The sequence below is a fragment of the Pelodiscus sinensis genome, chromosome 32 (genome assembly GCF_052426305.1).
Source record: "Pelodiscus sinensis isolate ZL-2025 chromosome 32, ASM5242630v1, whole genome shotgun sequence".
Lineage (NCBI taxonomy): Eukaryota > Metazoa > Chordata > Testudines > Trionychidae > Pelodiscus > Pelodiscus sinensis.
The window spans coordinates 694,651-722,632 of record NC_143083.1 but is presented as its reverse complement, the minus strand read 5'-3'; the positions used below and the strand labels follow the sequence as shown (position 1 = coordinate 722,632).

General features: G+C 46.7%; 1 protein-coding gene and 1 long non-coding RNA gene across 3 annotated transcripts in view; one reads left to right on the top strand and one right to left on the bottom strand.

Moving 5' to 3' along the window:
- LOC106731982 (uncharacterized) overlaps positions 1-19,086 on the top strand; it is a 104,326-nt gene extending 85,240 nt beyond the window's left edge. The window contains exons 3-4 of the long non-coding RNA XR_012896755.2: positions 18,140-18,334; positions 18,565-19,086. This is a non-coding gene — a long non-coding RNA (uncharacterized LOC106731982). The remainder of the gene's footprint in view (positions 1-18,139; positions 18,335-18,564) is intronic.
- Positions 499-27,982, bottom strand: TMEM38A (transmembrane protein 38A). Of its 2 annotated transcripts, none has more exons than XM_075903353.2 (6): positions 27,632-27,982; positions 6,612-6,768; positions 5,583-5,767; positions 4,405-4,492; positions 2,425-2,542; positions 499-1,561 (listed from the first exon to the last, which is right to left on the bottom strand). In XM_075903353.2, the coding sequence occupies exons 1-6, from the start codon at positions 27,753-27,755 to the stop codon at positions 1,343-1,345; spliced, it is 891 nt and encodes a 296-aa protein (XP_075759468.2). In that variant the 5' UTR covers positions 27,756-27,982; the 3' UTR covers positions 499-1,342. The 2 variants fall into 2 exon arrangements, with proteins under 2 accessions (XP_075759468.2, XP_075759469.1); XM_075903354.2 differs by having other exon boundaries at positions 27,643-27,980.

Below are 27,982 nucleotides of genomic sequence, written 5' to 3'. Positions count from 1 at the left end.
CTTCCTAGTATCCTGCTCTGGGAATGTTTAGCCCCAAACATTCACAGCGCAGGATACAAACAAACTGGCTGAATCCTCCATGAGCCAGGGCTTTCCACGTTCAGGAGACTGACCATTTCCTTCTTCACCATCTGGGCAAAAGATTTCTCCTGGGTCCAGACTTGTACTATGGGTTTGGCTCAGGGGCTGTGCAAAGGAGGTACAGCTTTCCTCCGCTGGTGCACTCCAGTTAGATGCTTATGGCTTAATCAGGTTTATCTAAAAAACCATTTCCTGGGTTTATAAAATCTTAATTTTAGAAAAAAGGAAATGCCACTCCCAGCAGTGAGAGAACTGAGTCCACCCTCCAGCCTACTCTGGAAGCAACTAGAGTATTTTTGTGGGCCTAAGACCTTTCTCAAATGTGCCCAACTGTGTACATGCAGATTCAGAGTTCTCCATAAAAGCCAATTTCAGTGCCGATAATTTGGTACCTTAGTAATAATAAATAGTAATATATAATCATTTACATTGTGCCTTTATCCCCCAGGATTCCAAAGCAGTTTACAACCAAACAGTATCCAAACTCTAGGGATCATTTCACCTCCCCAGTGAAATGCAGTCAGCACTCAGGTGGGGCACAACATTGTTGACAGTGTTAACAGCAAAGTGCACTAACCGACCGAGTAAGATAATAACAGGAGGAATAGAAAACACATATAACACTTTACAGCTTCAAAGCACATGTAAGCCTTAAGCTAAGGCAGTAAAGAAGTTATAGCATGTAAGAATTGCAGGGGGAATTTAGATGAGAAGAATGTAATTACTCAAGCGGCACATGGCCAGGCCCATCATGCATAGAAAATAAGGCATGTTAATTTGAAGCCCTACATCATAGGGTACTTTGCAAGTATGGGAGCTGAAATCCATTAGCTCAGCTTCACAGGAGATAATTTGCTCTTGTGCTAAAAAAGCCAGTTTCCATATTCAGTTGTTTCTAAGTATTTCATTTGCTTTTTAAGGAGGGCAGTAGGGATTTTATACTAACAAAATGCTGTGCCATGATTGCTGGTGGGCTGGGAACTTGAACCCAAACCTCAGCCTGGCACAAATTTAACCCCCCTTAAAACAGGAGATTAGACGTAGAGACAAAGATCATTATCACTAGCAGCAGGGTGAGGTGCATCAATGAAATTTAGGGATCCATCTGGCAGTGTCCTGGCTTTCATTTCTCTCTCTCTCTTTAGAAGTCTCAGGAAGAAGGATCGGATGGTATGTGAGATCACAGGTGGCTTGGAGATTATGTCACTGCAGCTCTGTGGGGTTTATCTTTGGCTTGTTCACCGTGCGTATCTGACCCCACTTATTCAGCCTTTTTTGCTTTCCGTTTCCGTGTGCCTTCGTTCAGCTCCTCCTTAGATTTTGCAGGAGCAGGAGGAGGGGACGTGTCATGGGAACTCTCTGAGTTGTCATAATCATGATTGTTGTGCCCACTAGAAACAGAGCCAAAGAATACTGGACAGATGAAGCCTTCTATTGGAGAGAATGGCGAGGTGTGCGAGTGAGTTGCAGTCATGAAAACCTGCCATGCAACAGAAGAGATAGGAAGTTACAGATCATCTGTTAAATACTAGCTGGTCAGGAATATTCCTGCCCCTAACTCCCTGAACCTTTGTAGCCAATATTGCTCATTGATATTAATTTGGCTCTTCAGTGCTGGAACCTTAGTCTCTCATATTGTCTGGCAGACTGGTAAAATTCAAGCTCCAGCTTCTTCACTAACTGTAGTCTGAACACCCAGGCCTTTCAATAACAGCCTAGAAGGGTCACCCACACCTAGCGCAAGAGCTTGTCCTAGGGCTTCTCTTGAACACAAGCTGATGGGAGTTGCCTTACTCATTGCTAACTGTCCCTGCCAAAAATGCCATTTTCAACATTTCAGGCCAATTCCTCTTTAAACTTAACAGAGGGGAAACTCACACTGCCCACACCCACTGGACAGAACTGCAGCACCTGCATGGAAATGTTTGTGTGTTCGGCCAGAGAACACTGGATAGAATCTAACGAAACAACAATGTAAAGTGGCATCCCAGAAGAGAGGATTTTGCATTACATTGATTAACTCCTCCAACCTGACTCCTTACCCCTGACAATACTGCTCCCCACACACCTGGCTCCGCAACCATATGGTGATATGCCTCCCAGAAGATGCTATCTCTGTAACTCTGGAAATCTGCCACTGCCAGCTTCACTCCCTACCCCTACAGAGATATCACCCACCCCAACCTGTCTTTGTTTCCCATGGTGCTATGTCTCTCCCCACCCTGACTCTCTACTCAAGTGGTGATATGGCTCCCCAACTTAATTATATACTCCTGAGGCAGTACACACCCCTTCTTTCCTTTGGGTCTGTAGACTCATTACCAGCACGTGCTGTAAACTTACCTTGCAAACAATCATAAACATGGTGAAGAAGAAGATGAGGTTGGCTTTAGCGATGGGGAGCCAATGAGTCTGCTGCAGGGTGAAGAGGATTGCTCCATACAGACTGGCTTTTGTTGGGCTACAAAGGAAGTGAGGCTGTTTTATTGTGTGAGCCTGGCTATCTCATTCAGTAGAGCATCAGACTTAATCTGAGGGTCCAGGGTTCAAGCCCCTAGTAGGGCAGGTAAGCCTTTCTCCCTGTATTGCAAGACCCCGCCCCACCCCAGGGGCATTACCCCAGACATTCCTTCACCACATTACTTTCTGTCTTCACAGACAAGGTCAATTCCCAGACTACTATACTAAGCAACACATTATGGGAGGGAGACGGGCAGCCCTCGGTGGAGAAAGAACAAGTTAAGAACTATTTAGAAAAGTGAAACACACATCCATGGGTGGGATTTAATGCATCCAAGAGTGTTGAGGGATTTGACAGATGTCATTGTAGAGCCATTGGTCATTATCTTTGAAAACTCGTGGAGATCAGGGGAGGTTCCAGACGATTGGAAAAAGGCAAATGTAGTGCCCATCTTTACATAAGGAAAGATGGACAATCCAAGGAACTACAGACCAGTCAGCCTCACCTCAGTCCCTGAAAAAATTATGGAGGGGATCGTCAAGGAATTTATTTTGAAGCACTTGGAAGAGAAGAAAGTGACCAGGAATAGTCAGCATGGATTCACCAAGGGCAAGTCATGCCTGACTAACCTGATTACCTTCTATGATGAGGTAACTGGCTCTGTGGATATGGGGAAGTTGGTGGATGTGATGTACCTTGACTTTAGCAAAGCTTTTGTTACAGTCTCCCACACAATTCTAGCCCAGAAATTAAGGAAACATGAATTGAATAAATGGGCTCTAAGATTAATAGAAAACTGGCTAGATTATTGAGCTCAACAGGTAGTGATCAACAGCTCAATGTTTGATTGGCAGTACATCTTTATTAATGACCTAGATGAAGGGATGGATTGCCCCTTCAGCAAGTTTGCATATGACACTAAGCTAGAGGAAGAGGTAGATACATTGGAAAGTAGGGATAGGGTCCAGAGTGACCTAGACCAGTTGGCGGATTGGGCCAAAAAAAATCTGATTAAGTTCAACAAGGACAAACACAGAGTCCTGCACTTGGGATGGAAGAATCCCAAGAACTGTTACAGGCTGGAGATCGACTGGCTAAGTGGCAGTTCTGCAGAAAAGGACCTGGGGATTCCAGTGCTGGCTTACAGAAGCTGGATATGAATCAACAGTGTATCCTTGTAGCTAAGAAGGCAAATAGCATATTAGGGTGCAGTATGAGGAGCGCTGCCAGCAGATCTACAGAAGTGATTATTCCCCTTTATTCAGCACTGGTAAAGCCACATCTGGAGTACTGCATCAAGTTCTGGGCCCCCCAGTATAGAAAGGATATGGATGCATTGGAGAGGGTCCAGCAGCGTGACATGAAAATGATTAGGGGACTGGAGCACATGACTTATGAGGAGAGGCTGAGGGATTTGGGTTTGTTTAGTCTGCAGAAGAGAAGAGTGAGGGGGGATTTGAGAGCAGCCTTCAACTTCCTGAAGGGAGAGTCCAAAGAGGATGGAGAGAGGCTGTTCTCAGTAGTGACAGATGGCAGAACAAGGAGCAATGATCACAAGTTGCAGTGGAGGATATCTACATTGGATATTACGATAAACTATTTCACTAGGAGGGTAGTGAAGTACTGGAATGGGTTATCTAAGGAGGTGGTAGAATCTCCATCCCTAGAGGTTTTTAAGTCCTAGTTCGACAAAGCCCTAGCTGGGATGATTTAGTTAGCGTTGGACTCGATGACCTCCAGAGGTCTCTTCCAGCCCTATGATTCTATGATTTCATACAACATATTAAGTAGAACCTTACAGAATAAGAGGCACTGATCACGGATATGTTCTTGGTCTAAGAGAATTTAGTTTAGATACTTACAAGGACATATGAAGAATTTCATTTGTTTCTGGCTTCCAGACTCCACGCAACAGCTGCTCAAAATTAGACACCAAGGCAATGCCAGAACCTAACAAACAGTGAAAGTGAAGTAGTGAAATCACCGAACTAGAAGAGTCCTGCAAAGCACAACTTCTACCAACTATATGGGAATCAGGATTGTCTGAAGATGAATAAAGACCCATTTCTGATAAAAACAAAAGTAATCCTAGAACTAACACTGGAGCTAAAGCTAAACACTTTTGTGCAGCTCTGTAAAGTGTTGAGTAATGTAGGAGAGGGATATCTGATCCCCACCTCAATCAGCAGGGCTGAAACATAATACATACTCTCTGTTAGGAAAAACCCCAAGGAAAAGGATTTAAACCTTTTGGCATAAACAGAAACTCCCTGAAAAATATATAAATAAGAACCATGTCTAGGGGGTACATGCATGGGACATGGAAATAAGAGATTGTGACTTTTATCCTGAGATCTGCTACTGACTCCTAGGGTACGTCTAAACTACATGGCTCCGTCAATGGAGCCACGTAGATTAGTTTACTCGAAAAGGGGAAATGAAGCTGCGATTTAAATAATCGCTGCTTCATTTCAATCAAAATGGCCGCCACGCTGTGCCGATCAGCTGATTGTCGGCGCAGCGCAGCAGTCTAGATGGGGATCTGCCAACCCCAGAACCTTTCGTCAGCAGATCCTTTATGCCTCAGGATCTGCCGATGAAGGGTTCTGGGGTCAGCAGATCCCTGTCTAGACTTCCACGCTGTGTCGACAATCAGCTGATCGGTACAGTGCGGCAGCCATTTTGATTTAAACGAAGTGGCGATTATTTAAATCGCAGCTTCACTTCCCTTTGCCATCCTGCCTAATCTACATGGCTCCATCGATGGAGCCATGTAGTCTAGACACACCCCTAATGTGGGCTCTCCATGCCTCCATTCCCCATCATTAAGACAGGAATGATGACCCAATTCATAACTGTCCTGCAAATTAAAGAATGTTTGTGCTAACCATCATAATTAGGAACCCATTAACTTCATCCTTAGTTAACCAAGCCATGCCGAGACATGCTGCAGTGCCACTGCTGCACTTCCAGAATTTCCTCTCCCTCTTTTCAGGAGCTGAAGGTACCAACCCATTAGTTCTAGTAGCTCAGGATTTACCTTTGACCCATCCAGTAACCACCATAATGAACCACCCATGGTGATAATGGTGGTGAGCATGATGGACCCCAACAGCAATTTTACGAACTCTAACAACCTCTTTCATCGCCACAAAGATAAGCTTGACAGGCAGGAAGCTGACACACTTGTAGAAAAGGTTCATGGGGCAGAAGAAAATCAAATACCTGGAAAAAAAACATGAAAAGTTCAAGCAGCCTGTCCAACTCGACTGTGTAGGAGATGGTGAGAGAATAGTGTCTGTGCTGTTATTTTGAGTAAGTGTGTCATGGAAAAGGCAGTGCTGGGTATAGCTTCTAGGAAATTCAGCTTTTCCGTGGCTTTTCAATTCTGCATATACTGCCATCATGATCAACACAAAAGGGTACACAATGTTCCACCAAAGTGCTTGTACTCACTCCATTGCACTCCACACTCACTCTAAAGTCTGAACAGACTCTTTTCAGGGCCAGTACAGTGTGTGCTGATTTTGTAGGCTGGACTACACTTTGGGGCATCTGTGAAGTGAAAAAGTCTAGATTCAGGTTAACTTCGACCCATCTCATTAATATGTTAGGACAGTGTTTCTCAACCAGTGATATGAGTGCCTTTAGGGGTACTTGAGAGAAGTCTGGGGGGGTATGTCAATACAACTGAAATTTGGAGAAAACTGAATTTTTACAGCATTTTATTATTTTTGTACTTTTTACACTCAAAAAAAGTCATCATCATCCTGGCTATGATTAAGTTGTTTAAACAAATGTGTTGCAATGGTAGAAAAAAACGTTGTGTGTCTGAAAATTGTAGGTGCTGGGGGTACTTATGATTTTTTTAAAAGGGTACTTTATAAAAAAAAGGTTGTGAAATACTGTGTTAGGTCATCAGATTAATTGGAAACTAGGCCCAGAAATTCAAAAGACTATTTCATACTCCTCCTTACTTAATCCCCTCCTTTTCCTAATTAACCCAAATTGGACAATGTGGGTACCCCCTGCCTCCACACAAGGCTTTACCAAAGTGTGAAAGACTCACCATACTGCAGAGGCCAGGAGCACACTAGAGTTATTGCTGAAATAATCAATAGGAGCGTTCCCAAGTAACAAATCCGCAAGAATATAACTTCCAAAGCAATGAAGCATAGCACAAAACCAGGAGGCAACAGGACTCCGATGGGACATCTCAACGGCTCCTGTGAAACAGATTCCAATTAAGAAAATCAAACAAATCACAACCCTTAGGCTTTGTCTTGCCAGGAACTTTTACTGCATGCTATCAATCCAAAAAAGGGCAGAGAACAGTCTTAATGTAAAGAAAAATAATTTTATCAATAGAGATTCCCCTAGTAGGTACACAATGATGAAGCAATTGGATTATCCCCAAATATCATAACTAATCATCTAGGCAGAGAATGACTAAACAAGTGTATGTGAAATAAAATTACGACATGGAAAGGCTTTAACTTCTGATAATTGAGAGCAGCAGCTGTAACCCAATGACTTTCAGTGCATATGTCTAGGTAATTTTCTAAGAACTTGGGTTGCGCAAAAATGCTAGGTAGTGTTCCATTGAAAATTAAAGTAAATCCCCTACAACAGGCTGTGAGATAAGTATGTGCCACAGAAAGTGAGCCAAATTTTATTACAGTTTGTTGAGGATGGAAACTATTATGAATCATAGAATCATAGAACCATAGAGCTGGAAAAGACCTCAGGAAGTCATCAAGTCCAGCCCCCTGCTCTAGGCAGGACCAATCCCAACTAAATCAACTCACCCAGGGTTTTGTCAAGCCGAGACTTAAACACCTCTAGGGATGGAGACTCCACTACTTCCCTAGGGAACCCATTCCAGTGCTTTACCACGCTCCTAGTGAAATAGTTTTTCCTAATATCCAGCCTGGCCCTCTCCCACCACAACTTGAGACCATTGCTCCTTGTTCTGCCATCTGTCACTACTGAGAACAGCCTCTCTCCATCCTCTTTGGAACCCCCCTTCAGAAAGTTGAAGGTTGCTATCAAATCCCCCCTCACTCTTTGCTTCTGCAGACTAAACAGACCAAACTCCCTCAGCCTCTCCTCATGGGTCATATGCTCCAGCCCCCTAATCATTTTGGTTGCCCTTCGCTGGACCCTCTCCGATGCGTCCACATCCTTTTTGTAGTGGGGGGCCCAGAACTGGACACAATACTCCAGATGTGACCTAACCAGAACTGAATAAAGGGGAATAATGACATTTCTGGATCTGCTGACAATGCTCCTCTTAATGCACCCTAATATGCCATTAGCCTTCTTGGCTACAAGGGCACACTGTTGACTCATATCCAGCTTCTCATCCACTGTAACCCCCAAGTCCTTTTCTGCAGAACTATTACTTAGCTGGTTGGTCCCCAGCCTGTAACAATGCTTGGGATTCTTCCGTCCCAAGTGCAGGACTCTGCACTTGTCTTTGTTGAACCTCATCAGATTTCTTGTGGCCCAATCCTCCAATTTGTCTAAGTCACTCTGGACCCTATCTCTGCCCTCCAGCGTATCTACCTCTCCCCCTAGCTTAGTGTCATCTGCAAATTTGCTGATGGTCCAATCCATCCCCTCATCCAGGTCATTAATAAAGATATTGGACAAAATCGGTCCTAGAACCAAACCTTGGGGCACTCAGCTAGAAACCAACCGCCATCCTGACATCGAGCCGTTGGTCACTACCCGCTGGGCCCGAACTTCTAGCCAACTTTCTATCCATCTTACCATCTGTTTATCCAATCCACATTCCCTTAACTTGCTGGCAAGAATATTGTGGGAGACCGTATCAAAAGCCTTCCTAAAGTCAAGGTATATCACATCCATTGACTTCCCCATATCCATAGAGCCAGTTACCTCACCATAGAAGCTAATCAGATTGGTCAGGCATGACTTTCCCTTTGTGAATCCATGCTGACTATTCCTAATCTCTTTCCTCTCTTCCAAGTGCCTCAAAATGGATTCCTTAAGGATCCCTTCCATGATTTTTCAGGGACCAAGGTAAGACTGACCGGCCTATAGTTCCCTGGATCCATCCTTCTTCCCTTTTTTGAAGATGGGCACTACATTTGCCCTTTTCCAATCATCCGGGATTTCTCCCGATCTCCACGACTTTTCAAAGATAATGGCCAAAGGCTCCTCAATGACATTTGCCAACTCCCTCAGTACCCTCGGGTGCATTAAGTCCAGACCATGGATTTGTGTACGTTTAGCTTTTCTAAATAGTTCCTAACTTGTTCTTTACCCACCAAGGGCTGTCCATCTTCTTCCCATCTTGCGTCACTTAGCGCATTAGTCCGGGAGCCCACCTTGTCCGTGAATACAGAGGCAAAGAAAGCATTGAGTACTTCAGCTTTCCCCACATCATCTGTCACTAGGTTACCTCCTTCATCCAGTAGGGGCCGCACACCCTCTCTGGTCACTTTCTTCTTGTTAACATGCCTGTAGAAACCTTTCTTGTATCCTTCTCATCCTTAGCCAGTCGCAATTCCATTTGCGCTTTCGCCTTCCTGATAACCCCCCAGCATTTTCGAGCTATTCATTTAAACCCCTCCCTGGTCATTTGTCCAAGTTTCCACTTTTTGTAAGCTTCCTTTTTGTGCTTAAGTTCACCAAGGATTTCCCCTGTAAGCCAATCCGGTCTCCTACCATGTTTGCCTCTCTTGCTACACATCGGGATGGTTTCTTTCTGTGCCTTCAATAAGGCTTCTTTAAAATACTGCCAGCTCTCCTGGACTCCTTTCCCCTGCATGTTAGCATCCCAGGGGATTCTGCCCATCAGTCCTTCAACAGGGAGGATGGATGAGAACACCACTTGCGCTCCGAATTCTTGGATCCTTCTTCCCAGCGTTACATAATCCGCAGTAACCCGCTCAAGGTCATTCTTGGCCGTATCGTTAGTTCCCACGTGGAGAAGCAGGAAGGGGTAGCGATCCGAAGGTTTAATCATCTTGGTAAGCCTCTCAGTCACATCCTGAATTTGGGCTCCTGGTAAGCAGCAAACCTCTCGAGATTCCAGGTCCAGACGGCAGAGGGATGGCTCAGTCCCTCTTAGGAGGGCGTCCCCGATCACCACCACCCGTCATCTTCTTTTGGGGGTGGTGGTCGTGGAACCCCCATCCCTAGGACTACGCATCCCATGCCTTCCAGTTCATAGTGTTCCCTTCCTGGTCCATCAGGAAGAGTGGAGGGACAAGGGAGATGCTGTTGCATGAGGACACAAGGCTGAGGTCGAATTATGTCAGGAGTAGCAGCAACTTTTGTGAAGGCTTCTCTAGCAGCAGGGGCTCAGATTCTTGCTTTTGCTTCCACCCCACCCCACCTCACCTCACCTCACCTCTTCTATGGGAGTGGAAGGACTTAAATCAGATTGATTCATTCCATTGGCCACTAAGACACTGAGGAGACTCTGCTATGTCAGTGATCCTGCCTCAAACTGAAGGAGTTTCAGACTAATAGGCAGTAACTGTCAGAAAATATAATTTGAGGTTAGTTCAATAAGTGTTTGGGCTGGAGGCTTTGATAATTCCTATGGGTCTGGGTTGGGACCTGGTGGAGTGGATGGGCCGTGGGCTTTCCTGCTATAAGCAGTCATCCTTTCACACTGAGTCCAACTGTAGAGAGGCTTCCTCTAGACTTCTACAGGATTTTTACAGTGTTATGACCTGCTTAAGGTGGTGCAAGTAGAGTGTGGAGGGTGCATGTCACGTATCTATCCCTACTCGGGGCTTAGTTCTCCCGCTAAGAGAGAGCCGGCCGTGAGTGGAGGGGGACCTGGGCCCTCCCTCTCTCCAGGTCCCAGCCCATGACCCTAAGGACAGGCATCGTGGATGCCCTGCCCGACCAGGGGAGCTACAGCCGCAACTCACCGGTCCCCGGGTCCTCCCTGATCCCATCCTAGGCTGCTTCCTCCTCTCTGACTGGTCACCGGCTGTCTCAGCCAGGTCCGGCGGTTATCCTCACCCCGTCCTGGCGAGCCGATCCTCTGTTGCCGGCTCCGGTGCTCCGTAGGGTCCGGTCTGGTCCCGTCTTGTCCTGGCTGGTCCAGAGCGGCTACCTCCCTCCTCCCCTGCTCTCGGCTGGGAGCTGCTGTTTGAAGCCGGCACCCCTTTCTGGGGATGCTGGGGCATGCATTCCGGGCCCTCTGCCCCTCCCCTGGGGCACCCACCAGGGAACCCCCTGCACCTGCGCCGGCGGCCGCCACCGAACAGGCACAGCAGAGCCGCTTGGGCTTCCCGGCACCTGCACCGTCCGGCGCCCGAGAGCGGGGTGCGGGGCTCGACTCCGCAGTCCCCACCGCCCCGTCACAGCGCAGTGTAAATTCCCAATCCCGTCTGCTTGGGTGTCTTTTGTCCCCATATTTGTCATCAGCATGGAACAAAAAGCCTAGTTTACCCTGAAAGGGTATGTCTACACTACCCCCCTAGTTCGAACTGGGGGGGGGGGGGTAATGTAGTCATATGGAGTTGCAAATGAAGCCCGGGATTTGAATTTCCCAGGCTTCATTTGCATGATCCCGGCCGGCGCCATTTTTAAATGCCGGCTAGTTCGGACTGCGTGCCGCGCGGCTACACGCGGCACGAACTAGCTAGTTCGGATTAGGCTTCCGAACTAGCTAGTTCGGATTAGGCTTCCGAACTAGGCTTCCGAACTAGCTAGTTCGTGCCGTGTGTAGTCGCGCAGCACGCAGTCCGAACTAGCCGGCATTTAAAAATGGCGCCGGCCGGGATCATGCAAATGAAGCCCGGGAAATTCAAATCCCGGGCTTCATTTGCAACTCCGTATGACTACATTATCCCCCCTAGTTCAAACTAGTGTAGACATACCCAAAGATAGCAGCCACCAACTTGGTTCTGAGGCCTACTTAGAGATACAGTTTATCTGACAAATAAATTATAAATAAGTTTCTTTTCGGACACAAGACCCCTGTTGAGATGGGATTGGTTTTGTTTACATGACTTACACGCTGGTGAAGTGCTCCAAGCTGCCCTGTGTGTACCTCGGCTCTGATTCAGCGAGGCCACGGCTGCCTACAGAGATGTGAGGAGAGTTCAGGCTCGGACTCATTCGCTTATTGGCCTCTCTATTGAGACTGTCCCAAAGGGGGATCGTTCAAGCTCTATGAATATTGAGAATTGCCCAGTAGACTCTGAAGAAAGATGCCAGTCATGGACGTGGTTTCTGTGCTTTCCACACCTGTTCTCTGGGCACTGGGCTAAGACCCACCAACTCATTTAAGTCAGGGATCACTGACCAGCCAATAGACAGGCCCTGAAGCAGCTATCCCCCCGCTCCCTGTTGGAGGCCCTGCTTGAGCATAGCTGATGAAAGAAGGAACTGAGACAGCAGTAGCTGATATTTGTTACACTGGCCTCCTTCAGTTGCATGTGAAGAAGTCCTTGGTGGTGCCAGGGGGCGGGCGGGGGAGGGCAAAAGCAGGGGCATATCTATGCATGGGCCTGGATGGGCCATAGCCCACCCAACCCTAACCCTGGCATTGCTGATGGGGGAAGGGAGTGACGCAAGCTGTGTGCTTCCTCTCGCACCCTGAAGGTGAGGGGAAGAAGTGTACGCAGCGTCTTGGCAGGAGGGGCTGTATCTACCACTGCCCTCCCTAAATGGCACCCTTGGTATCATCCCTGTATTATACATTTAATTTTTGTTAGTCCTTTTTCTAGCCAGACTTTCAAAAGTATGGAGTTGGACTTGATCCTGAGGCACAGTTGTGAGAGAAGAGAATTAATAAGACTGGATGTTGTAATCATCTTAATGCATTGCAGGATGCACCGTATAGATGAATTTTCCCTTAAGGGTATGGGTAACATCTTAGGATATATAAAAGAACAAGAGGGACCCAAAGGGCATAACTAAGCTTTTTTTTCTATTTCAATCCCTTCAATTCTCTGTCACTGATTTTAAGTGAAACTCTACTAATTGCATTAAGTGACTATAAATATGATCGCAACTTGTGGGCCTCAGCAGACTTTGATATAGTTGAAGTCTATGAACTGGCCAAGAGTTAACTCCTTGTGCAGCTGTTACTCTCTGTGGATACCAAAAGTAATCTGATATTCTGTTTCTGAAACTGATAGCTGTGCCACGATCTAAAAATAAAATACAACTCATTATTTTGCCTGGTGTATTAGCCGAGACCTAGGAGCCCGGTAGAACCTCTACAACACCTGCTCAGCTCCTTCATCGCAAAATAACCAATTAACACACAAACGTTGATTCTGAAGCTTTAAGACAGAGAAAGGGGTTATATGATTCTTTGCTTCTCTTGTGCTAGCTTTCAGCTGCCCTATAAAGTGTCTCTATAAAGCATAGCTGCTATTGTGCTAACAGTCAACTCCTTACTTTAAAAATAATCTGCTGCTTCTTGTGTATCAAAAAACCTCCCTTTTCCCCAAAGTACCACCACAGACATATTTCTGCAGGGATACCTTTGCCAAATTATGCCAAGCCCACACTACTGAGATATGAAGAGAAAACTCTCACAAATATGTTTGGGACAGCTGAAAAATCAGTGAAAATAAAATTATTATGCTAGCTTTTTAGGCAGTTTCTGTAGAAGTTAATGTCAACCTTGAAATTTACATACTGATCTCATCTCCCATATAACACCATGTGCAAATAGTATATACTACCCACGCCCTAATCTCTGCTAGAAAAGCTGTGGACTGAATGAGCCTAGAAACACAGCGACAGCCTATATGTGCTGCTGTGCAACCCAAGCAGGCTTTTACCTGGTTTGCCTATTTAAATAAATAAAGTGACCAAACACAGAAAACCACAGAGCTGTTTACAGAGACTAAATAAAATAATAATAATAAAATAATATTGTAAATCCTCTAGTGCAGCAATCTACTTAACACTGAATAAAGCAGAATCAGAGAATGTCACAATCACACTGACATGGACTGTTTCTTATTTATTAAGCATTTATACCAACACATTTGGAGGTGGATCTTTTAATAACAAGGAAGTGACCCCGGAAGGCGGCATTTATTTCCCTTCAACTAACTACTGTTATTTTCCACCTTATCCTTTTCCTTTCCTCTCCTCTCTCCACGGAATGGCTTCTTCTACTATTTTTCTGCACTTATCCCTGCAATAATTCAGATACAAAGGGGAGAGTTAAATGCATTCTTTTTCTTTATTTTTCTTTTCCCAGAGATATGAGAGCTCTAGGATACAGAGAATTACACGTTGGCTATATCTAGACTGGCATGATTTTCCAGAAATGCTTTTAACGGAAAAGTTTTTCCGTTAAAAGCATTTTCGAAAAAGAGCGTCTAGATTGGCACGGACGCTTTTCCACGAAAGCACTTTTTGCGGAAAAGCATCCGTGCCAATCTAGACACACTTTTCCGCAAAAAAAGCCCCGATCGCCATTTTCGCAATTGGGGTTTTTTTGCGGAAAACAAATCTGAGCTGTCTACACTGGCCCTTTTGCGCAAAAGGACTTTTGCCTGAATGAGAGCAGCATAGTATTTCCGCAAGAAGCACTGATTTCTTACAGTAGGAAGTCAATGCTTTTGCGGAAATTCAAGCGGCCAGTGTAGACAGCTGGCAAGTTTTTCTGGAAAAGCGGCTGATTTTCCGGAAAAACTGGCCAGCCTAGACACAGCCTTTGTCTAACTAAAAACCACACTAGCAACTGGCCAAGAGCTTCACCTACTTTATATGAAATAGGTCCAATTTAAGTCACCTTCATTTCTGATATGTAGGGGACACTGTGGAAACCAGAGGTTCCAGCATGCATCGTACTGTTTTGATCAGACCAGCATTTTACTCCGAATTAAAAATTAGAGTTGTTCCCAGTAACTTTGAAGAACTCTATGAGATGAATTTGGCACTCAATCTGAATTTGATTGCCTTCATTCCTAGCCTTCCTCTTTTTTTACTGTATTTGTTCTTGCAGAGATCTGACCACTAGTGATTTTTGATGGAGGCCTTTCAACCTATCTCTAGCTGTAAGAAATCTCATTAAGTAGACTGAATTTTCAACACTCCAACTTTCTTCCTTACAAGGAATCATCAGCATATGCACCAAGAGGAATCCTGCACTTTGGTCCAGTACTATTCAATATTTTAAGTAATTATCTGAATAACAGAGAAGAGAGTATTCTTATAAAATCTATGGATGACACCAAGCTGTGTAACCCTTTGTAATTTTTATTATGAAATGTTTCCAATTAATATTAAGTTGTTAAAGGAAAGGCTGTAATAAAAAACAACTTAGTTTTCTGGCTCAAACCTCTAGGTTGGTACAGAAAATGTATGTAGTAGAGGACCACTCAATGACACTTGGAATGATAAAGCCAAATTTTATTTAGAAGAAAATTATTGGTTAAGCAATGAGGCATGCATTTACCACTTAGACAATGCTACAATTGCTCACACAGAAAGACTAAATAATATATTGATGAGTGATGAATCCAGTGACAATAGACTGAAGTTCAGCCTGGAACCTAACTATAGCTTTTCAATATCATTTGGAGCACTCCTGCAATTTAATAAGGCTACTTCTTTTATAGCACTAATTAACATTAAACTACCCCTTACCATAATTATATTTCCATCTCCTGCTTATTGACTCTTTAGATTACAAATTATTTAAATTAACATCTGCACCAATGTCCTTCCAATATTATCAATATAGATAGTGTTTTAAGAAAACATTCACAGTTCTCAGACACATTATAAAAACTTGCTCAAACCATTTATAACAAAATGTAATCATCAGGAAAAGAGGCTCGACAGCTTTCCTATGCGTTGTCTTCATCAAATCTTTGGAATCTTCTGAGTATCAGAGTCACCAACACTGAGGTGCGTAAGCAGGCCAGTGAATCCAGCATGCAAACACTCCTCAAGAATGTTTCTGCTAATCTTTTCTATCTTCGTGTAGAATTTTTTCCATCCAAGTGCAGAATGTGCACTGAGATATGTGTAATAGTGATAGAAATGTAGCCGTGTTAGTCTGGTGTAGCTGAAACAAAATACAGGACTGTGCAGCACTGTAAAGACTAACAAGATGGTTTATTAGATGATGAGCTTTCGTGGGCCAGACCCACTTCCTCAGATCAAATAGTGGAAGAAAATAGTCACAGCCATATATACCAAAGGATACAATTAAAAAAAATGAACAAATATGAAAAGGACAAATCACATTTCAGAACAGAAGGGGGATGCGGGGGGGGGGAGGAAAGGAAGGTGAATGCCAGTGAGTTAATGATATTAGAGGTGGGGAAGGGGAGATGTCTGTGAGTTAATAGTATTAGAGGTGATAATTGGGGAAGCTATCTTTGTAATAGTCTTAATAGGTTAAGAAATAGTCTTAATCTGCAGCAAGGGAGATTTAGGTTAGATATTATGAACAACTGTCCAGCTACAGGTTGGACCTACTGGGTCTGGCACCCTCGGGACCTGACTGGACCTGGATGAGGGATTTTGCCAGACAAGAGAAGGTCATTTCTAGACCACTGCTGCCGGCCCCTCCACCCAGCCACTGTCCTCCTGACTGGCACCTCAGCTCCTGCTGGCCCCACTATCCTACTGATCCACTGGGCAGCCATCGCTGCCGTAGCTCCGGGTCCCACTGAACAGCTGTGCACATCGCGCTGGAACACAAGGTCCTCTCGGGAAGGTCCACGTGTGCCGCGCTGGGACTCTGGGTCCCACCAGGCAGCCGCACACAGCGGCTCCCTGCCCCACGGACAGGGACGTCCAGGACCTCCAGCTCCCAGTCCCACAGGGCAGCCATGCACGTCTCCCAACCCCACTCGGCAGACCTGCTACCCCACACTGGGTGGCCCCACCATCAGCTCGCTATGGGAAGCCTATTGCCCTGCTGGCCCCGCAGGGATCCTTGCCATTGGCCTTCCACGGGGACTCTGATCCTGCAACGTCCGTGCCAGACCATGCATGTTGACGGACCAGAGAATCCTGGTTAAGAGAGTTTCAACCTGTATAAGGATAGTGAAGATCTGGAAAGGGCTTCCAAGGGATGTCATGGAATCCCCATCATGGGGGGGTCTTAAAGAATAGGTTGGACAAATACCTGTCAAGGGGTATGTCTACACTACCCTCCTAATTCGAACTAGGAGGGTAATGTAGGCATACCGCACTTGCAAATGAAGCCCAGGATTTGAATTTCCTGGGCTTCATTTGCATGAAGCCGGCCGGCGCCATTTTTAAATGCCGGCAGTTCGAACCCTGTGCCGCGCGGCTACACGCGGCACGGAGTAGCTAGTTCAGATTAGGCTTCCTAATCCGAACTAGCTGTACTCCTCATTCCATGTAATCCGAACTAGCTACTCCGTGCCGCGTGTAGCCGCGCGGCACGGGGTTCGAACTGCCGGCATTTAAAAATGGCGCCGGCCGGCTTCATGCAAATGAAGCCCGGGAAATTCAAATCAAGTCATTTGCAAGTGCGGTATGCCTACATTACCCTCCTAGTTCGAATTAGGAGGGTAGTGTAGACATACCCAAGGATGGTCTAGATTTACTTCATACTGCCTCAGTGCAGGGTGCTGGATTCAATGCCTTATTGAGGTCCCTTCTGGCTCTACATTTGTATAGTTTTATGAAACCCTTAATTCAAATTTACTGAAAATCTTACATGCAACTCCAGGCTGCATGTGGAGTTTTGCATTCCTCCTTTGAAATGCACAAGAGCCCCTGTGGGAAAATTCCATCGACTTCTCGACTAGTAAATTAACTGATATTTAACATCCTTAATCAGGACTGTAGCTGCTTCTTGAGACTAGCTGAGGCTCGTGCTTAACGGGGCTCCTCTCTACAGTCATGTTTCAGACTCCTCTTCCCCTTTGCCCACCTCCTCGAGGGACAGCAAATACCACACCGGCAGGCTCTGGTCGCCCTTGCAGACACCACAGCACACTCCGTGGAACCGGACCTGCTGCACCTCCTGGCGCTGTTTTTGCAGGCTGCCCTCGTGGCACTGCTTGAGGACGACAACCAACCTGGAATGAAGGTCCCCTCACCCAGACCTAAGTGCTCCTCATGCATCACAGTCCCTCAGACGCTCACACACTGCATCCCTCTGCCGACAGAGGGATGCAAATCATGCACTTGGGAAGTGCAAATGAGCCCGGGATTTAAATATCCCAGGCTTCATTTGCATACTCACACTCTGGCACCGTGCCAATCACGCATCCTTTCGAAAGGGAAAGTAAAGTGTAGCCGAGGCTCTGCCGATATCAGGGAGCTATTTCAGCAGATCCTGTGCTCCTCATTTTTTGAGTGCAGAGCTACGGCAGTGATGGCTGCCCAGCGGATCCAGAACTTGGATATTAGGAAAAACTATTTCTCTAGGAAGGTGGTGAACTACTGGGATGGGCTCCCTAGGGAGGTGGTGGAATCTCCATCCCTAGAGGTTTTTAAGTCCCAGCTTGACAAAGCCCTGGCTGGGTTGATTTAGTTGGGCTTGGTCCTGCTTTGGGCAGGGGGCTGGACCTGATGACCTTCTGAGGTCTCTGCCGCCCTGGAATTCTATGATTCTATTCTATGAACTTTCTCATGCAGAAGGATACTTTCATGGAGCTCCGTGAGTGGCTCGCCCCTGCTGTCCAATGACAGGACACCCGCCTGAGACCTGCCATCCCCCTCCAGAAGTGAGCTGCCATCGCTATCTGGAAGCTCGCCATAGCGAACAGCTACCTCTCCATCGGGAACCAGTTTGACGTAGGGAGATAAACCATCGGGGCCATGCTCATGCAGGTATGATTTTCTTGCTATTGTCCCAGGAGGGCAGTGAACTGCTGACATGGGATTCCCTTGGGAAGGAGGAGTGGAATCTCCCTCCCTGGAGGTTTTGCAATCCCACCTTCACAAAGCCCTCCCAGGGATGGGGCAGTTCGGCTTGGTCCTGCTGTGGGAAGGGGCTTGGGCTCAGGGAACTCCTGAGGGCTCTGGCAATCCTGTGATTCTATGTTCCTATGTTTTTACAGGCAATGAGGGCCATCAACACCACCCTGCTGTGCAGGGGCATCATCCTGGGTGATATGGATCCCATCATCACTGGCTTTACTGCCCTGGGCTTCCCCGACTGTGCGTGGGGGGCCACTGATAGCACCCACATCCCCATCCCGACCCCCAACCACTGAGCCTCTGGCTATATAAATAGGAAGGGTGCACTTGGGGCTGCCATCGCAGCAGAGAAGACAGTGCAGGGGTCTGGAATTTGGCACAGGGCTGGCAGACCACAAGCCTTCTCCCTTCTGTCTGCACCTTTAAAGGCTGCAGAGGAAGGGAAACTAGAGTTTTGATGGATGTGGACAGAGTGGCCACCAGGGCAGCTATGAGAAGCCCTGGAGGCCAATTACTTCAAAATAAGCACAGCTGGACCATCCACACAAACCTATTATACGAAATAATTTTGAAATAACGGGCTTGCTGTGTGGACACTCACCTTGTTATTTCAAAATAATGCTCGAGTGTATTAGAGATTAACAGACATATATATATATATATATATATATATATATATATATATATATATATATATATATAGTAGCATGAGCTTTTGTGGGCAAAACCTACTTTCTCAGATGAGCTAGAGCCGGGCTACTCAACACGCGGCCTGTGGGCCACATGTGGCCCACGGCCCATCTGTTTGTGGCTTGTGGTGTGGTTTGGGTTTACGTGGGGCTCAACACATGGCCCGCGGGTGGGAGCCAAAACAAAAAAGCAGTCATTATAATGGTCTTCTGTTGATATGTGTTTTAGTAATTAAATTCCTGGACTGTCATATGGGTGGAAATCAGGTAAATATTACATTTTATTAATATCAGGGGCCTGCGTGTTGTGTAGTCTTGCCTTAATCTTTATATTCATGCCCATCAATATGAACAAAACTACATATATATATTTGCATTTATATACAACCATGCTTAAGTTGCAGCACTCGGCATGTGCTGTGAGTATTCCTGTGGCCCCCAAGTGCTTCCAAAGTTGAGTAGCCCTGAGCTAGTGTCCACTATAATAGCTAAAAACTGTAGCCCCTCCTGTTCACTAGCCCAGTATAAGGTTATTCATCATAGGGGAAGCTTTGTGATCTTTTACACAACTCTGGGAGACTAGGCCTGAGGCTCCTTTGTGTGCTCTGCATTGTGTCAGCATGTGTACACCTCACACCAGATCCACTCTGGATCCATCAGGAACAGGCTTTATTCTGTAAAGAACACAGAGCAGGATCAGCAGCCTCCTCTCTGCTTGCAGCCTGTATGCTCCCAGCTCAGTCAGGAAGCAGGAAGTTCTCCCAACATGCCACAGTTTGTAGTTCCAAGGGTTGCTCCTGCAGCACACTGGACCTTGCGATATACTCTTCCCTCTGCTTATTGAAAGGGCAACCTTGTCCCTTTCGTTAGTCAAAACCCACTCTGGTTGAATACTACTGTACATGCCATCTCCTTTTTTAGTATATTTCCACAAGCTTCCAGGTGCATATAATCTCACAGCAGTTTTGGCCAAAACCCCAAGTCTTTACTCTTCTTTCATCAGGCAGCCACTGTTCCAAATCGAGCCGGACAGGTGCCTGCACTGTCTTGTTTAGTTCTGCGAAGCTGGTGGGTTATCTCTAGGCACCTTTTTGGTCTGATCCCATTCTGTCTGCCCTTCTCCAATCCAATTTGGTTTGTTTCGTTAGTCTTTAAGGTGCCACAGCACTACTCATGATAATTATCTGTTCTGTTCATTCACTCTGGCATTGGCCACTGTTGAAAGACAGGATACTGGGCTAGATGGACCTTTGGTTCTTATGTTCTTACGTAAATTATTACACTAAACAGCTGTTTTTATTTCAGGTAAAAGCTTCAACTCAAACTTGACCTTTTACTCTGATTTGGCTCTATACATTGTTTAGTTCTTTTGATTCCTCTTAGGGTGTGCCAGGCAGTTTCAAAAGCTACCTGAAAACAAAGGCTCATAGCTTCCCATTGCTTTGTCTGGCATCTCCCATCCCTACAGAAAACCAGGTTCAACCACAGTTTAGGCCAGAGGCGGGGAACCTAAGACTTTCCTGGATCTGGCCCCCGGCTTGCCTGGATCCAGCCCCCAAGATTCAGGGCTTCCCACCCCAGCATTGGGGAGACCACAATGGCACTTCCCCTGCTGCTTCCCCACAGGGCTGGCGCACACAAAATGTACTAGCCTGGGCCCCACTAGGTTCTGGTGTGCCAAGGGAATGTGGGGAGTGTCTTGCTCCTTCTCAGCTGGAGGTCATGTCAGTGAGGATGTGGGGTTTTGTTTTATTCTTGTTTGCGTCTCATTTCTATGCATCTCCCAAATGATTTTAATGTGGGTCAGCAGTCCCTCCGCCCCAACAAAAATGTTTCCCCATCACTGATTTAAGTCCACAAGACAAACAAGGCTGTTCATGGATCATTGAGTTGATCACAAAGCCATTAGGTTTTGAGGGTCATCAATGATAAGCGTCATTAGCACATTTAGAATTATAAACTGATCCATGCTTCATATTTATAACTTCACAGACAAGAATGATACACGCACAAAAATAGACTATACAGACCCAGCAGACTGTAGTTCTAAGATTGATGTTACATGCCCTGTTTTGCATGAAGCATCTTTGAGTTATGCTTATTCATATTCATAAGCCAATTTTCATAAGACATGAGGGGCCATCACAGAGGTCACAACAACTGGTAGAGATAACACAGTTAGCTGCATGAACTGCCTGCTCAGAACAGGGTTATGCAGCCATATCAGTGATCATTTAGTATTACCTCAGTCCTGAGTCTCCTGACTACCCGACCCTCTGTACATTTTAGTACTGGTTACGAGACTATAAGTATGATACATAATGATTTGATGTATAATGACTTGCTTATAAGTTCTGTATGCTTCTTATTGTAACCTCTCTTAATTAGACAAAGTTTACCATAAGGCCTTGCTCCCTGTTAGCATTACCACAAACTAAGTTGTGCAAGATTCCTTTCGTTGTGCTGTTCCTTTAGTAACTATTAGGCTTGTCTGAAACTCTGCACAATTGTGTGGTGTGAGTGGAGGATGCACGTAAGTCTGAAAGACATCACAAAGGCCCAGGTGATCAAGAAGCGGGAATCTTGAAGATAACCAGGAAACAGCCATTGTGTCTGAGGCTGAATTAAATTAGCAGCATTGACAGAATTTTGGAGACAGGCAGAGACCCCCAAGAGTGAGAGACAATCACTATCAAAGGATAACTTTGGTTAAGCTAAAAGGGGTAAAAAATGAGGGTGATATCATGCTAGGAGTCTACTACAGGCCACCTAGCCAGGTGGAAGAGGTGGATGAGGCCTTTTTTAAACAATTAACAAAACTATCCAAAGCCCAAGATTTGGTGGTGATGGGGGACTTCAACTATCCAGACATATGTTGGGAAACTAACACAGCGAGGCACAGGCTATCCAATAAGTTTCTGGACTGCATTGGAGACAACTTTCTGTTTCAGAAGGTTGAAAAAGCTACCAGAGGAGAAGCTGTTCAGGATTTGGTTTTAACAAATAGGGAGGAACTAGCTGAGAACTTGAAAGTGGAAGACAGTATAGGGGACAGTGATCATGAAATAACAGAGTTCATGATCTTAAGGAAAGGTAGAAGGGAGACCAGCACAATTGAGGTAATGGATTTCAGGAAGGCAGATTTTGATAAGCTCAGAGAACTTGTAGGTAAGGTCCCATGGGAAGCAAGACTGAAGGGAAAAACAACTGAGGAGAGTTGGAAGTATTTCAAAGGGACGTTGTTAAGGGCCCAAAAGCAAACAATTCCGCTGTGTAGGAAAGATAGAAAATATGGCAAAAGACCAGCTTGGCTTAACAAGGAGATCTTGCATGATCTCAAAATAAAAAAGGAGTCCTATAAAAAAATGGAAACTAGGACAAATAACAAAGGATGAATATAGGCAAGCAACACGGGAATGCAGGGGCAAGATTAGAAAGGCAAAGGCACAAAATGAGATCAAACTAGCTACAGGCATAAAGGGAAACAAGAAGACCTTTTATAAATACATTAAAAGCAAGAGGAAGACCAAGGACAGGGTAGGCCCACTGCTTAGTGAGGAGGGAGAAGCAGTAACAGGGAACTTGGAAATGGTGGAGATGCTCAATGACTTCTTTGTTTTGGTCTTCACCGAGAAGTCTGGAGGTGTGCCTAACGTAGTGAATACAAGCAGAGAGAGGGTAAGTTTAGAAGATAGGATACACAAAGAACAAGTTAAAAATCACTTAGGAAAGTTAGATGTCAGCAAGTCACCAGGTCCTGATGAAATGCATCCCAGGATACTCAAGGAGCTGATAGAGGAGGTATCTGAGCCTTTAGCTATGATCTTTGAAAAATCATGGCAGACAGGGGAGATTCCAGAAGACTGGAAAAGGGCAAATATTGTGCCCATCTATAAAAAGGGGAATAAGAACAACCCAGGAAACTACAGACCGGTCAGTTTAACGTCTGTCCCAGGGAAGATAATGGAGCAGGTAATTAAGGAAATCATATGCAAACACTTGGAAGGTAATAAAGTGATAGGGAATAGCCAGCATGGGTTTGTGAAGAACAAGTCATGCCAAACTAATCTGATAGCTTTCTTTGATAGGATAACGAGCCTTGTGGATAAGGGAGAAGCGGTGGATGTCATATACCTAGACTTTAGTAAGGCATTTGATACGGTCTCGCATGATATTCTTATTGATAAACTAGGCAAATATAACTTAGATAGGGCCACGATAAGGTGGGTGCATAATTGGCTGGATAATCGTAGTCAGAGAGTTGTTGTTAACGGTGCTAAATCCTGCTGGAAAGGGATAACAAGTGGAGTTCCGCAAGGGTCTGTTTTGGGACCCGTACTGTTCAATATCGTCATCAATGATGTAGATATTGGGATAGAGAGTACGCTTATTAAGTTTGCAGATGACACCAAACTGGGTGGGGTTTCGACTTCTTTGGAGGATAGGGACATAATTCAAAATGACCTTAGCAAGTTAGAGAAATGGTCAGAGGTAAACAGGATGAGGTTTAATAAAGAGAAATGCAAAGTGCTCCACTTAGGAAGGAACAATCAGTTCCATACATACAAGATGGGAAGCAACTGTCTAGGAAGGAGCATGGCGGAAAGGGATCTAGGGGTCATAGTGGACCACAAGTTGAATATGAGTCAACAGTGTGATGCTGTTGCAAAAAAAGCAAATATGATTCTAGGTTGTATCAACAGGTGTGTTGTAAGCAAAACTCGTGACGTCATTCTGCCGCTCTACTCTGCACTAGTTAGGCCTCAGCTGGAGTACTGTGTCCAGTTCTGGGCGCCACATTTCAAGAAAGATGTGGAGAAATTGGAAAAGGTACAGAGAAGAGCGACAAGAATGATTAAAGGTCTAGAGAACATGACCTATGAAGCCAGGCTTCATGAACTGGGCTTGTTTAGTTTGGAAAAAAGAAGATTAAGAGGGGACATGATAGCAGTTTTCAAAATATCTAAAAGGGTGTCACAAGGAGGAAGGAGAAAATTTGTTCCTCTTGGTTTCTGAGGACAGGACAAGGAGTAATGGACTTAAAGTGCAGCAGGGGAGGTTTAGATTGGCCATTAGGAAAAAATTCCTAACTGTCAGGGTGGTCAAATATTGGAATAAATTGCCAAGGGAGGTGATGGAATCTCCCTCTCTGGAGATATTTAAGAACAGGTTAGATAGACATCTGTCAGGGATGGTGTAGACGGAGCTTGGTCCTGCCTTGAGGGCGGGGGGCTGGACTCGATGACCTCTTGAGGTCCCTTCCAGTCCTATGATTCTATGAAAGGAGTCAACAGTGCGCCCTTGTAGCCAAGAAAGCTAATGGCATATTAGGATGCATTCGGAAGAGCATTGCCAACAGATCCAGAGAAGTGATTATGCCCTTTTATTCGGCTCTAGTGAGGCCACATCTGGAATATTGTGTACAGTTCTGGGACCCCACTACAAAAAGGATGTGGACGCATTGGAGAGGGTCCAGCAGAGGGCAACCAAAATGATTAGGGGGCTGGAGCACATGACCTATGAGGAGAGACTGAGGGATCTGGGTTTGTTTAGTCTGCAGAAGCGAAGAGTGAGGGGGGATTTGGAAGCAACCTTCAACTACCTGAAGGGAGGTTCCAAAGAGGCTGGGGAAAGGCTGTTCTCAGTAGTGACAGATGGCAGAACAAGGAGCAATGGTCTCAAGTTACAGTGGGGGAGGTCTAGGTTGGATATTAGGAAAAACTGTTTCACTAGGAGGGTGGTGAAGCACTGGAATGGGTTACCTAGGGAGGTGATGGAAGCTCCATCCCTAGAGGTGTTTAAGTCTCGGCTTGACAAATCCCTGGCTGAGTTTATTTAGTTGGGATTTGTCCTGCCTAGAGCAGGGGGCTGGACTTGATGACCTTCTGAGGTCTCTTCCAGCTCTATGATTCTATGATTCTAACTCTGGAAAACACAGATTAACACCTTTTAAGGATGGATAATTTCATCATGACACTGCAAAACCCACAGATTCAAATGGAAATTGACATGTATAAAGTGGGACCCTCCTGCCATTAGGACTCTGGGTTCAGTCCCGAAAGCCAAGACTCAGAGGGACCTTGAATTGCAAGAACCTGATTCCTCACTCAGTCAGTCTTGCCAGGCCAGTAAGACTGACTTGAGCCGTGACAGACTGGTAACTATGCACCATCTGCAGGACCTGTGTATGTGTGAATGCATGTGCTCTTTTCATTTTGTATTTTCAGTGAACATGGTGTATTGCCTTTTCTCCTGAAAAAGATCCCTTGTGCTTCTTATAAACATAACACCTCTACAATTCTTGCATGTCCCACATAGTGGAGACCCTCAGCTCCCATGTTCAAGATCTTTCTTGGCATGACAAAACTACACAAATCTTGCCCAAGTTAAACCATGGGAACACTGAGGCTGCATCTAGACTGGCATGATTTTGCACAAATACTTCTAACAGAAAAGTTTTTCCGTTAAAAGTATTTGCGCAAGAGAGCGTCTATACTGGCACGTGCCTTTGCGCAAAAGATTTGCTTTTGCGCAAAAGCATCCGTGCCAGTGTAGACGCTCTTTTGTGCAAGAAAGCTCCAATGGCCATTTTAGCCATTGGGCTTTCTTGTGCAAGAAATTAACTTGGCTGTCTACACTGGCCCTCTTGCGCAAGAATACTTGCGCAAGAGGGCTTATCCCTGAGCGGGAGCGTCGGAGTATTTGCGCAAGAACCACTGATTTTGTACAGTACTAAGTCAGCGTTCTTGCACAAATACTTGCAGCCAGTGTAAACAGATGGCAAGATTTTGCGTAAAAGCAGCTGCTTTTGCGCAAAATCTTGCCAGTCTAGATGCACCCTGAATGTGTCCCACTTACCACAGTCTAACCAGTATCTCTCTAGGTCAGTGGTCCCCAACGTGGTGCCCGTGGGCGCCGTGGCGCCCGCTGGGGCATTTATGTGTGCCCGCCGAATGATCTGGGCCAGCCCTGCCCCGGTGTGCAGCGCATGCACGGTGCCAGCCTTGGGCGTGTGGCGCTTGGGTGGCCCCGCTCGTGGGCGCGTGGCAAATGTGCAATGCCAGCTCTGGACGCACAGCTCATGGGCGGCTCCTGCCCCGGGCGCATGGCACATGCACGGTGCCGGCCCTGGGTGCGTGGCACATGAACGGCCCCGCCTCTGGGCACGCGGCGCGTGAGTGGCCCCGTCCCCAGACACCTGGCGCGTGAGCGGCCCTGCCCCCGGGTGCCCAGCAGCCCTGAAAGGTTGGGGACCACTGCTCTAGGTCAGAGTTTCACTGTCTTTTAGCCCTATATGGAGTTATTGTCCAGACCTGATTCAGTGATCGGATACTACAAAGTGTGGTGCCATGTCTTTCCTTTCTCCCAGTGCTGTTAAGTTTTTCTTCCTTGTTTTGTGTTGGCAGAATCTGTTACTATTTTGATCACGAAAGGGTGTTTCAGTCATACACTTCATATTGTGGACAGTGATGCAGAAATGTTCTCATTTTCAATCTCTCCCGGGGCATAGTTATGTTATGGATCCTGGGGTCTACTGCATGCCCAGTGTTTCCTGGAGTCTTTATTCCAGTTTGCTGTTTCCAGGCATGGTGGGTAGCTGCCTTGGGAGGGCTGGCATGTGCTGAGCAGTGTTTTCCAAATGGTGTTCTGCAGAACCCCAGGGTTCCGGGAAGTGAAAATAAGGGTTGCGTGAGAAAATTCCATTACAATCACATTTTATGATTACAAAAATAACAAGTAATACGATGTGATTCTTGTTTTTAAATATGTGCAGTTAAACTAACTGTTGATCTGGTGACCTTGTTTAGCATTTGTTTATTATCACCCTTACTTATTTGGGGTCTACTTTTTCAGCTCCATATAGCAGACAATTAGTAGGGGTTCCGCAAAATTCTTCCGAGTTTAAAAGGGATCCGAGGCTAAATAAAATTGGGAAACACTGTGCTAGGGGGACCCGTCTAGCGCTGCTCCTCTGCCGGTGATTTTCCCCGCTCTCCCTGCCCGAGGGCAGCCTAGCGCCCCTCGCCGCCCTTCCCCCAGCCCGAGTGACCGCGGCTATTTTCTGAAGACGGCGATCACTTTACCACACCTGCTTGTCCACGGCCTTATATAGCCCGGCCCCGCGCTGCTCCTGTGCGGCGGCGGCGCCCAAAGGGCACGCGGGTGGCAGGCCAGTCGACGGGGCGGCCGGGGTGCGGTGCTTGGGGGGATGGCGCAGGGGACCCCAGCTCCCGTGGGGCCAACGTGAGCGGGGCTTGCGGGCGGGTGAGACCCCGGGCTCCTAGCAGAGCGGGGCTTGCGGGCGGGTGAGACCCCGGGCTCCTAGCAGAGCGGGGCTTGCGGGCGGGTGAGACCCCGGGCTCCTAGCAGAGCGGGGCTTGCGGGCGGGTGAGACCCCGGGCTCCTAGCAGAGGGGCGGAGGCAGCCCCCAGCCGCCGCTCGGGGGCTCCCTGGGAAGCGGGGCCCGGCTGGCTGCGGCGCTGGGCTCTGCCCGCCCAGGGACGCGTCCTGCACTCACCTGGCTCGTACTTCAGGTAGAGGATGGAGACGATGAAGTAGCCCAGGTCGAGGAGCGGGAAGACGGGCACCCGGGCGAAGGCGGCCGCCAGCTCCCCGAGCTGCAGGGCCCCCACGAGCTCCATGGCCGCAGCCGCGGGCGGAGGAGCCGGGCAGCGCTCGGAGCCCACGGACTGGAGCGCCCGCTCCGGCTGGCCTCGGAGCCGCCCACCCCGCTCGGGCCGCCCCCAGGCCCGCCTCCTTCGCTGCCGGGCGTCAGCCGCCGCGGCCCCGCAGGGCCAGTCCCTCCGGCACCTGGCGCCCCAGGACACAGGCAGCCCCGGCACGTAAAGCCCCCTCCGCCGGCTCCTCT